We start from the raw sequence: 12091 nt of genomic DNA, 5'->3' as shown, positions 1-12091 counted from the left end.
TAACAAAAAATCTGAGGTGTTTCATTTTTGTTCGACTGTTGCAGCGATGGCGTGCTGATGCAGAGTGCACCCATTACGGTGTTGTCACGTGGTGGTGACAAGCTGAAGACAACAAATGGAGAGTCTGCTTTTACACTGAGATACTCTTTATTAGGGCTGACATGCGCCCGCAAAAGAAGTATGAAATTTGGCGGCGACGATAACAGCAAATGTGCTCGCTGGTTGTCGAACAGGGAATGTCCGCTCCATTCCCGAGCGTTCAATTTAAAGGCGGCGAAGAAGGATCCAGATAAACTGTAAACGGTGACTAGCATAACCTGGAACATTGTGGAAACACACGCGGTACATGGAATCCTTCGAGATACATTTCGAGGCATCATCCGCCACAAAGGAGATGATAAAGCCGCATCTCACGGCAACGAGCATGGACAAAGAAAAATGTACAGTACTCACGGATTGAAATAGGACACTCGGAGCGCGTGGCCGTCGCTGCATGCAAGGCAGTGTGGTAAACAACAGGCCGGCTTATTGGCGACCGGAAGGAGCAGTTCTGCTTTTTAATGTTCTCCCCCTCGCTCTCTACCACAATGCAGCACCTTGGTTCCATGAGCATCCACGGGCGGCGCTGCATGCAGCGACGGCCACGCGCTCCGAGTGTCCTATTTCAATCCGTGAGTACAGTACATATTCAATTCATGCGCTACATATAGAGCAATAAAGCTGCATGCTCGGCGGCTGATGAAAAAAGAATGATTAGATACTTGATTGGTTTGTGGCATTACTCCCTCCTTAAGAAGGCATCTCCTCGATGCTTCTAAAATAAATACGAAGTGGTAAATTAATACCAAAAATAAAACTACTGGGACCTGGCCTTTAGCTCGCGTAATAAGGCCTCAGGCGCACAGAATGCACGATTTCTGGGGGAACCCGGGTCCAATGCGATGTGGTCTTGCCGCTGGGAATGACTTCTTTGGCCAGAGTCCCAATGCGTTCAAGGATTTTGTACGAGGTGAAGTCCCTACGAAAAAGTTTTTCTTCCAGTCCACGGCTTCAAGTCGGTGTCCAAACGGAGACTTGGTCTTCCGGGTTGTACTCAGCGTCCCTTCCTCCTAAATTCTATTGTCTGACGTCGGTTATTTGCTGATCTTTGATGAGCAGCCCGGCGAATCACCTGGCTTTTATGAGCGCTGAAGGGAATCGGAGGCAGCAATGTTGTCGTGCTCTTTCACGTGCGGGAGCATCGCGTCGAGCTTTGTTGTCGGCTGTCAGCCATACACGAGTAGGAGCGGGGTTGGCGATGTTGTGCTTGATGATCATGATCATGGTGGTAATGCGGCTGGAGGAGTCTTTGGAATTTGCGAGTCAGTTAATTGTCGGCTGTACAAGTTTGGACGGAACTTCGCCAGACGATCGCGAGGAGCAGTTTCTTGGTCCTCGAGTAAATGACTCCTGCTTTCGGCGGAAAAGGGCTAGCATGCGCGTTAACGGTTTCCTTCCAGTAAATTTTCTGAACAATGCGACGCTAAGACTCACAGTGAGTGCGTCAGTACATATACCTCTCGAAAGTTGCGCTAGAATTTCCAGGACAAGAGGGACTCTAGTCGGCGCTTAAGTTCCTCGAAAGCTTGTTCTTGCGGTGGTTCTCATTTAAAATGCTAGCCAGCCTTTGTAATCTGTATCAGAGGTTTGGCTATGCCCGAAAAGTTGCTCACAGCGCATAATCGAAACGAGCGCTACAATCACAGCTATCCTGCCGCATGCTGGCGGCAGCCAAAAAACAACAGATTTGAACGGTTTGAGGCAATATGAAATGCTTATATCTCCTTGTCAGGGTTTCGAAGGCAATATCTAAATAGCATTGTAGTTTCCTAGAAAATAAGACGTGATGTAATACGTTATGTTATGTTTTGGAAAGTAGGAGAGCAGATATGGCATTTATATTCCCTAAAGTATATGTTGAGCAAGAGCATGGACTGGCCTTTATGAACGAGTCCTCTGAAAACGGCATGGTATACCCTAGGCAAGATACACACTAACTAAACGTAATCTTTGTTTATCCTTGTAAGATATAATGAAAAGCTTTTTTCGTTCCCCCGCCGGGGTGGCGCAGTGGTTACGGCGCTCGACTACTGTTCTCAAGGATGCAGGATCGAATCTCGGCCTCGGCGGCAGCTTTCCGACGGAGGCGAAGAGCAAGGCGCCCGTGTGCTGCGCGATGTCAGCGCACGTTAAAGAACCCCAGGTGGTCGAAATTTTCGGAGTGCTCCACTACAGCGTCGCTCATAGTCTGAGTTGCATTGGGGCGTTAAACCCCATAAACCACCACCACCACCTTTCTTGTTCACTGCTCGATAACACTCAGCATGTCTGGAGCTATTATATTAAAAAGCTACTATGATATATTCAGACTATGTACTATGAGCCATTCAAAATGACTTAGGATATGCAACATCATGCATTATAAGATACGTGGAGGATTTCCTAGTTAGGTTGGGCTGTGGGGTTTAACGTTCCAAAGCGACTCAGATTATGAGACACGCCGTAGTGGAGGACTCCCGACCACCTGGGGTTCGTTAACGTGCACTGACGTCGCACAGCACACGGGCGCCCTGCTTTTCGCATCCTTCGAAAAACGGCCGCCGAGGCCGGGATTCAATACCGTGTCCTTGGGAACAGTAGTCGAGCACCATAGCCACTGTGTCAACCCGGTGGGGCGATTTCCTAGTAATGGTTGATAAAATGCTTTTTTGAGTCGTATGGCAGAAGTGATGTATGTGTTTAAAGCGAACGGATGTGGTATACAGTTCTCAAATGAAGTCGCGGTTGGCAATCAAATAAAGTTTTTAGATTTATGTTTGTATAATGCAAGGATAATTTGTTCTGAAAATTTTTGCAGCAGACTGACAAACTTCTACTTATGTTTCGAAGCATTCGAAAATCGTTAAAAGCGGGATTGTTGTATTTTCCTTGCCATCGGCGTTATCAAGATCCTGCTCAGATACGATAGATAAAAGCTTTCTTCATCAAGTACGGAGGCTCAGAGCGTCAGAATCTTCGGATGAGGTGATCATCTTTGGATACAATAAATTAATCAAAAGGCTAAAGACCTTGCCAACCTCTCAGAAAGATCGTGAAAGGCAGAAGGTCGCGGGTATGCCTTATTACACCGACTGTCTAATAACCTAAAATAGTAATCCACAGCTAGGTGTTAAAGATGTTTTTTCGTTGCCAAACAAGCTCGGAACGATCTGTTCTATGGCGCATAAGACCCGGAATGATTCGAAACAAAAACAGATGTGCGGGATAAAGCATGATTAGGAGTACGTTATCAGGGCGTGGTAAATATTGGCCAAATGGGACGTTGCATTATTACAGGTCTTGGTGAACCTAACTGCTCACTGGAATACGCTCGTTTCTCGAAATTAACCGACCATTGCCAAAAATGTCACTCATGCTCCCCTCTGTTCCACTATAGCGACATATTGTACAAGCACCACGTTCAACTGACAAGTGAAATTGTTGAAGCCGTTGCAGTGAAGAAAAGACCGAGATTGCGCGTCACCAAGCCATCGCTGGTACTGCGTGATAGTCAAGTGGCGTATCTTGACAACATGTAGCTACACGTTCTATTCTTTGTGTTTGTTGTATCCGCATATATTGTTTGTGTTTCCGGTGATTAAATGTCAGTTGAGTGTCAGCACTTTGTGGTGTGCAGTTCGCTCATTTCGTCATGCTTCGCGCTGTTATATTTAAAAATATGTATCAGCAACTCCCCGCTTAGCTATCTGTTGTATTCTTATCATATATTGGTTTGTAATAAATCTGGATGACTACACATTATGATTACGACAGACGACACGACAGAGAGCGGACATCATGGTGCTAGGATGACAGGACTCCAGCCTATTTCATGTTGGGAGTGGCGTTTATTAAGTGAAAAGAAAAGTATTCTAGGGGGAACAGCCAATTGCATAACTTGCCACCACACAAAAATTGAGAAACGAAAACAATATAAAATGTCACATGAGCAATCTTGAAGAAATTCTTCCTGGCCTTCCTAAGCGCTTCTTCGGGAGTTCTTGCTGTAGCATAGTTCTTGAGTCTGATGTACAGTCAGGCAGGGCTCTAGTGCGTGAGGAATGGTGCGACTCATTTTATTTTGTCTACCCAACTTGATAGTAGTCCTCAGGTGTTGCCTGGGGGTCCCTTGTTCAGCGTCGCACTCATAGTTTGTCAGTTACGCGTGTACGCTTACCCGCTGGCAGCGTAACTGTGTATTGTGACTTTGGGTCTACTTGAGTTATGACTGCTTTCTCCCGTTTCTTTCCATGCCAAAACCACACTGGCTCGTTCTTGCTCAATGGAGACAGATCTCGAGCAATATGGTATGCGTGCTTGTGCTATGCCTGCTGCCTTGTTTGAAGTTTTTTCGGGAGCTCCTTGTGCGGGCAGTGCGGTAACAAAGTACTGGGATGGGCTGGAATTAATGTTCTCATCCTTCTTCCCATAAGCATCTTTGCTGGTGACAGGAGTCTATTCATCGGAGCTGCCTTCTGGTTCACCAGTACCTCTGCGAGTTTCTTACTTTCGTACAACGCTTTTGTCACTGTTGTCTTTATAGCATGGATAGCTCTCCCTACTTGTTCATGCGGACAATGTCCCATTCCTTTATGAAGTTTCTAAACTCGTTGTAGTTGAATTGAGAGCTTTGATCCCTCACAACTTCTGAAGTTATGCCAAAGCGTGTGTACATATCCTTAAACACTGTGATCATCGATAAGGCTGACATTGCTGACATTTTCTTCACCTGCCCAAACTGAATAATTGTCCACAAAGAACAAATAAGTAGCACCATTGGGGTGGAAGAAGTCCGCTGCCTGTTTCTCCCATCGGAGATTTGGTAATTGTCTGTCAAGGAGTGGCTCTCACTGCTTAGCTCGTTGACGGCTTTGGCATAACGCGTAATTCAGTATTTCATAAATGTCCTGGTTTATTCTGCAAGCAGATCAATTAAGGGGAAAGGAGGGTGCTCATTATAATACATGAAGGAAAGAAGCCAAGAGGCGGCGAGGCCAAGGAAAGCGTTGGGGATGGTACTTTGTCTTTTTTTTAAGTTTGCTTGGATAATCACAGAAATTAGTAATGTAATATGTTTAGGGGAAAGATAATTAAACACAAAGTAGAAGAAAACCAACGTGCCGATGGTGGGAACCGAACCTACGACCTCTGAATAGCGCGTCCCGTGCTCTTCCAACTGAGCTACATCGGCCGCTGTCCCTCCTGCTACTTTTTGGGTATTTATGTTGTCTGTATAAGAACCTTGAGAGTGTTCACCAGCGCCACCCTCAGCCATAGCGGCGGACGTGGAACGTCCTTTGTGCCACCAGCGTCACGTAGAACGTGATCAAGAGCGAGGGCGAAAGCTGTGCTAGAACCCTCTTACGCTACCTATGGTTTCAAGACTGCCAGAACCGAGACCCCCGTAAGCTACAAGCAGATCAATTAAGGGGAAAGAGGGCGCTCGTTATAATACATGAAGGAAAGAAGCCACCAGTCAGCGAGGCCAAGGAAAGCATTGGGAATTATGTTTTGTCTTTTTGTTTTTGTTTTTAATTTTTACTTAGATAATCACAGAAATGAGTAATGTAATCTGCTTAGGGGAAAGATAATTAAGCACAAAGTAGAAGAAAAAACAATGTGCCGATGGTGGGGGCCGAACCCACGACCTCCGAATATCGCGTCCGGTGCAGGACGTCCCACGTCCGCCTCTATGGTTGAGGGTGGCGCTGGTGAACACTCTCAAGGTTCGTGTACAGACAACATTAATTCCTGAGAAAGTAGAAGGGGGGACAGCGGCCGATGTAGCTCAGTTGGAAGAGCACCGGATGCGATATTCGGAGGTCGTGGGTTCGGCCCCCACCATCGGCACGTTGTTTTTTCTTCTATTTTGTGCTTAATTATCTTTCCCCTAAGCAGATTACATTACTCATTTCTGTGATTATTCCAAGTAAAAGAAAACAAAGACATAAAACATAATTCCCAATGCTTTCCTTGGCCTCGCTGACTGCTGGCTTCTTTCCTTCATGTATTATAACGAGCACCCTCATTTCCCCTTAATTGATCTGCTTGTAGCTTACGGGGGTCTCTGTTCTGGCAGTCTTGAAGCCATAGGTAGCGTAAGGGGGTTCTAGCACAGCTTTCGCCCTCGCTCTTGATTACGTTCTACGTGACGCTGGTGGTACAAAGGACGTTCCACGTCCGCCGCTACGGCTGAGGGTGGCGCTGGTGAACACTCTCAAGGCTCTTATACAGACAACATAAATACGCAAAAAGTAGCAGGGGGGACAGCGGCCGATGTAGCTCAGTTGGAAGAGCACCGGACGCGTTATTCGGAGGTCGTGGGTTCGGTTCCCACCATCGGCACGTTGTTTTTTCTTCTACTTTGTGTTTAATTATCTTTCCCCTAAACAGATTACATTCCTAATTTCTGTGATTATCCAAGTAAACTTAAAAAAAAGCAAAGTACCATCCCCAACGCTTTCCTTGGCCTCGCCGACTGTTGGCTTCTTTCCTTCTGGTTTATTCTGGGCCTATAGATGCTCTGGCAAGCTGTGTTATTGCATGAGGCGGATGCCTCAATGGGCTATGTGGAGCTTAGAGAGCACTTCCTTCTGCCATGTCTAGGGCAGGACAAGTGGTTCACCATAAAACAGAAAACCATCAGTTATATATAGTTCAATCTTGATGGAGTAGTACTTCTTCACTGGGGAAACTCTTGATATCCAGTCAGGCCAGACATTCTGAATGTATGTTCTATGTGTCTCACCGGCGGTGGGTTCATTGCTTGTCCACGAGCCGTAGGCAGGCAAGGATGGGTGGCGATTTGCTACGGCGTTATAAGCAGGCGTGAAGTAACATCGGAGGCAAGGCGATGGCTTTCCGAAGCAAACGTCAGCGTGATAACCTGTGTAGAGAGCAGATGACTGGAATTAGCGCGAGCCATCGCGCGCACGCGCTTCCGAGCCGATTTGTAATTGTATGATGGTGGATTTTTAGCCCCATATTCTAATAATTGTAGGGTGGCGGATATGGTAACAGTTCATAAGTGTAGAGTAAATATAGTTGCAAAACAATTATAAAAATGCACGGATAATCCGACGCAGTGAGAGACACTCCTTTCGATACAGTTAACATAATAATGGGTTTTGACTTCCGATGTGAACACAAACTGAAATATTATTGGCTTTGGGGGTATCAAAAAACTTTGACGAGCTAAGAGAAGCACAACGTACGCTCAACTGGACAGCATCAACCAACCGGGAACGGGAAGAAACCTGAAGGAGAAATTAGGCATACCCATGGCCACTCAAAAAGACAAGGAAGTGATAAAGGAAGAAAACAGAAAAAAAGATAAGGGTAGAACCGATATCCAGACACGTGGACCCCAAAATGCAGCATGACAGAAGACAAACCAGAGTCTGAACACTCAGGGAATTCATCGACAATCCCAGTGCAGTCTACACGGACGGAGCAAAGTACCCTTACCAATGCAAATCGGTCGTCATGGTAACAGAGGTTGGTAAATATGCAGCTTAAGTATGCAGCACAACAATAAACAACCCAAAGCTAAAAAAGCCGCGATCGCTCTGTCAAAAGCGCACGGCAATGAAACAGGACAGAAGTTCACTATAGTGACGAATTCCAAACACACGTGTCGCGACTATACAAGAGGCACAATTGACAGATTCGCCAATCGTATCCTAGACACGACGACCAGACATATAACAACACTAAACAAAGTTAATATGGGTTTCGGGACACGATGGGATGAGGGGCGACGAGGGAGCAGATGAGTTAGCTCGAGGGTACGTCGACTGAGCGGACTCAACACTTTGCACCACAGGTATCTTTGACCCTGTTATCCCCACCTAAGGGCTCACCGTGCGACACGACCATTGGGATCACTAAGGTTAACAAGCCAGCAGATAGAGTGATGATCGGTTACAATTCTGAATGGGCGACAGTGTAACTACGACCAAAACCGCTGGACGTCGAATTCCACTGCTCGGTACTACTTCTCAGTAATAGTGTAGCTCCGCTCGGGCTTGATTCAGGAACGGTTTGCGTATACAATAACATGTTCTTGCTCATTGCAGCGGTGAATCAAAATAGCTCAAATGCCAGCGCCACTCGCATCCATATGAATTCTGCCGGCACTACAGGTTTAAAGTGGCGTAGAATAGGGTGCGATGTTAACAAAAGCTTCAGAGGATCAAAGTCCGCTTCCCATTCGGAGATCCGTTCGAAAGAAGCGCCTTTGTATAACAGATGTTAGCAGGGCGGCGATATCACCAAAGCGGTGTACAAAACGACGAAAATAAGAACATAACCCCAAGAAGCTTCAAAGCTCTTTCACGATCTGGGGTGGCTTAAACGATTCCACAGCCTCCGTTGTCTAGGGATCAGGTTCAGCACCGTGTTCGTCAACAAAATGTTCAAGCACCCCTGCCTGCCGCTCGCCAAACCGACACTTCATATAATCACGAAAAAGGCCAGATTGACCCAAATCACGAAGGACAACAGCTAGGCGTTCGTTGTGTTCGCTGAAAGTCTTTCCAAAAATAACTACATCATCTAGGTAGCAAATACAAATGTCCTATTTTAAACCCCGATGCACCATGTCCATAAGCCTTTCAAAAGTTCCAGGCGCGTTGCAAAGTATGCAAATCCTAACATGGAATTCAAATAGTCCATCTGGTGTGACAAATGCCGTTTTTTATATAATCAGGGTGCACATGAATGTGCCGGCAGCCGGATCTTAAATCGATGCAAGAAAAGAAAGAGGTTGCAGAGAGGCAAAATGTGGCTTCGTGCTAGGGGAAGAGGATACACGACTTTTTTGGTGATGGCGTTCCGATGTCGATAATCCATTGAGAACCTCTGGCCAACCAGGGCCTGGTCACCGGCCAACTACCAGAGATATGCTTTGATTTTTCGTTCCCAAAGCCGACATGGCTAACTGTTCTGACGAAGAGGGTCTTTAATGCTCATGTGTTCCAGTTTGCTGGTCTTACAAAAAGGTTCCAGGTTGCTAGGGACAATTAATGTCTTTGGTTTCTTTTAGTTAGACAAATACTTTAAGCCTCGAAGGTGATATATTGCATATCCAGTGTTTAAAATCGAGCTTCCTGTCTTCATACTCTTTTTGTGTGCACTCATAAGTCGCAAATTTGTTGAAGATGTGCTCAATTTTGAAATTTAGGCTTAATTGAGGTGTGCTTTAAAACAGCATTAAAACCAGCTTCATATTCGCGCGCGTAGAGGCGCCTCTCAGGCACTCTGTCAAAAAATGCCATTTCGAAAGGTGTGACGAGAACTTACTCCCCCCCCCCCCTTTCACCCGTGAAAGTGGCCTCAGAGTCAGGTAAGCCAAACAACATTGGTCTAACCTGTGGTGGACCTTGCATTTTGGTAAATATACTTTTAGCTTCATGCATTTAGGCATTGGATCTCACCAAGTGTCTCACCCCATGTTTTTTGTTTACAATCTAGCCTATTCTGCAGATTTTCTAAATCTGTAAGCAATTTTATTCGGTTCCAAGATTGTCAATAAACTAGTCAAGGCCAATAAGATGACGGGGAACACGAATAAAAAAAGTTGTGTGATGAATGCTGCCCTGATAATCTGGTGGCAGCTAACATACACACAGGAGACCATGAGCATAACAGTGACAAAGCATCAACCACTGCCCTCTAATTCTTTCATAAGGAAGTTGGTTTGTGAGTGGCCAGAACTAACAGTGGGAGGGAAGGATGGCTGACTAGTCGGTATTGGTACGGTTCGCAATGAACGCGTTGATCAGGTAGGGCTAGTATATGGGATGTAACATTCCAGAGAGACATACCCTACGAATGACGCCATGGGCGGCTCTGTAGCATATGAGTACATGGGCTTCTTGCGTTTTGCCTCTGCTGAAATGCTGCTGCCATGACCAGGATTAAACCTGCGTCCTAGAGCAGCAATCTATTGTAGGTATGAAACTGGTTCTTCCATCAGCAAGAAGAGATAGTAGGGGAAAAGGCATGCTATTCACAATGTGAAAGGTCTTGTGGAGTATTGTAAGTCAACTCGAATGTAATTGTAAATCACTCAAACTAGGAAGTAAAAAGCTACTGGTGCTACAAAAAGAAAATTTATTACCTTGCCTAGTCGCCACAACATGCAATCAAAAGAGAAGCTTATGGTCACTTTGAGTCGCAAAGCGGTTTCGGAGGGGAGTAAATTATAAGCGGCGGATAGAAAAGTATTTAGTAAGGGGATATGGTTAATATGCTTGAAACTTGGCAGAATGCTGCAGCTAGAGGAAAACAGTGTTAAGTGAAAATCAGTGGGGCAGAACTTTGTCCTATAGTGGAATTAACCAGCCTTATGATGTCGATAATTGATGCAACCCCTATTGTACTAGGTTCTGTAGTATAGTTCAAACCGCGCTACAATTTTTAATTTCATGAAAGCTTTTTTTGTTCATGGTAATAATTCCCAATCCCCTTACATTAATCATGCAAATAGTCGAATTGTATCGGTTATTGTTGTTGCCTGCATTGCTCTTCTTGCTTTCATATTGTTCCTATATTGCTTTTCATGTTGTATATGCACTGTACTATTAAGCGTGAGTGTTAGTAGCTTTGTACCAAGTCCATTGGCCTCAGATTGTAATATTAATATTTAACCACACTGATATTACCTATAACCTAATTTTACAAATTCCTTCTGGCAGTATCTGATGAGGAAGGCCTGCCCTGCCGGTGAGCTTCAGAAGCGCCACAAGAGGTGGCAATGTACCTGGTACAGAAGTACTCTGACCTGTGGCGGTAAATATCTTGTCATGGTCACGTGTGATCCTTTTGTCCAATTTAGGCACAATTAAGTGGTTGGCGGTTATAATTTGTTCGGCACAACGGTAGCAGTTATTGATTCTCGTCCTTGTTGAGCTCTTCTGATATGTTGTCAGTGAGAAGTGAGCAAAAGGAGCATCACCTGTTGCTATACAGTCAGCCAACTACAAGGCAGTAGGCAAAAAAAACTCCTAACGCCTCTCATGCATGTCTTCCACCACTATCTGGCGAGCATTCAATAGATCAAAGCTAGGAGTTGCGAATGCCTAAGGTCTTTAATAAATGAGCGATGAAAGGGTCGTTCATTGTACTGCCGTTTTCTACTTTTATGAATAATATACAGGAATATGATTCTACTAGCTACGTTTTATGGCCTAGCTAGCGGCGCATATTACAAAAAAACGCAATAGAAATTGGAATTGGGAAGCTCCTCCCACTCAGAGCGATCACCATATTGAAATGCTCGTGTGACGTCACTGAGGATACGCGGCGTAGCATCGTCTGCAATGCAGGCTGCAATATAAAAGGCTCTTTCTTTTTTTTTTTGGGGGGGGGGGTGATTAACACAGTGGTCGTCTCTCATGCAGAAGTGCTTAATGAAGGTGTTACCACATGAAAACGCTATAAAGTAAGGCATATTTTATTAAGCATAAGGCACGGTTACATTTAGTGGGCTGAATGATTTTATAATCCTTAGCTTATCGACTCACTGATCTTTTGCATTACACCAGTGATGACGCCAGCATAACAAACGGTCACCAACCGTCTAGTGTGAGGGTTTCGGGTCCCGCGACGCCAGCGGAACTGATCAGCAGACGGTCGCCCGATCTGTCTTGGTCGGATCGGAGGCCGAGCGAGAACTTGACGCCCGATATGAGTGAACGGTCTGAACAGCTGCGCTTGCCTGTAGCTTAACCGTGTTAGAGAAAGGCAAGAAAAAAGCTACAGTTTATAGGTTCCCCCTTGTCGTCAGCAAAGACCTTGGCCAGAAATGTCGGTGTTGAACTGCTGGCCCGCTCAGCGATGAGTATGCTTAGCGTGAGTAGGCGGAGTTCGGATCTAGAGTTTAGGCGATTACGGAACGCGCATTCATCAGCTTCAGCGATTGCATGTGGCCATCGAGTGTAGTTCTGGCAGTACCGACCCGAAATCGATTATTGCTTACATCACGGGGCAACTACACATTCAGCAGAAA

General features: G+C 45.5%; 1 protein-coding gene across 2 annotated transcripts in view; it reads right to left on the bottom strand.

Annotated features, from left to right (window-relative positions):
* Positions 1–6503: 6503 nt before the first annotated feature.
* Positions 6504–12091, bottom strand: part of LOC146181161 (uncharacterized) — a 114980-nt gene continuing 109392 nt past the window's right edge. The window contains exon 4 of one of the 2 annotated variants that reach the window (XM_084576283.1): positions 6504–6964. Coding sequence is in view for 1 of the 2 variants with exons in the window: in XM_084576281.1 (XP_084432407.1) it covers positions 6681–6964 (284 nt within the window). In the remaining variant the exon portion in view is untranslated. The remainder of the gene's footprint in view (positions 6965–12091) is intronic. The other variant, XM_084576281.1, reaches the window with a different exon arrangement.

Source organism: Amblyomma maculatum, chromosome 8 (assembly GCF_055883805.1).
Source record: "Amblyomma maculatum isolate TAMU_Amacu chromosome 8, ASM5588380v1, whole genome shotgun sequence".
In the NCBI taxonomy this organism is placed as follows: domain Eukaryota; kingdom Metazoa; phylum Arthropoda; class Arachnida; order Ixodida; family Ixodidae; genus Amblyomma; species Amblyomma maculatum.
This window is presented reverse-complemented; position numbering and strand designations above follow the sequence as displayed.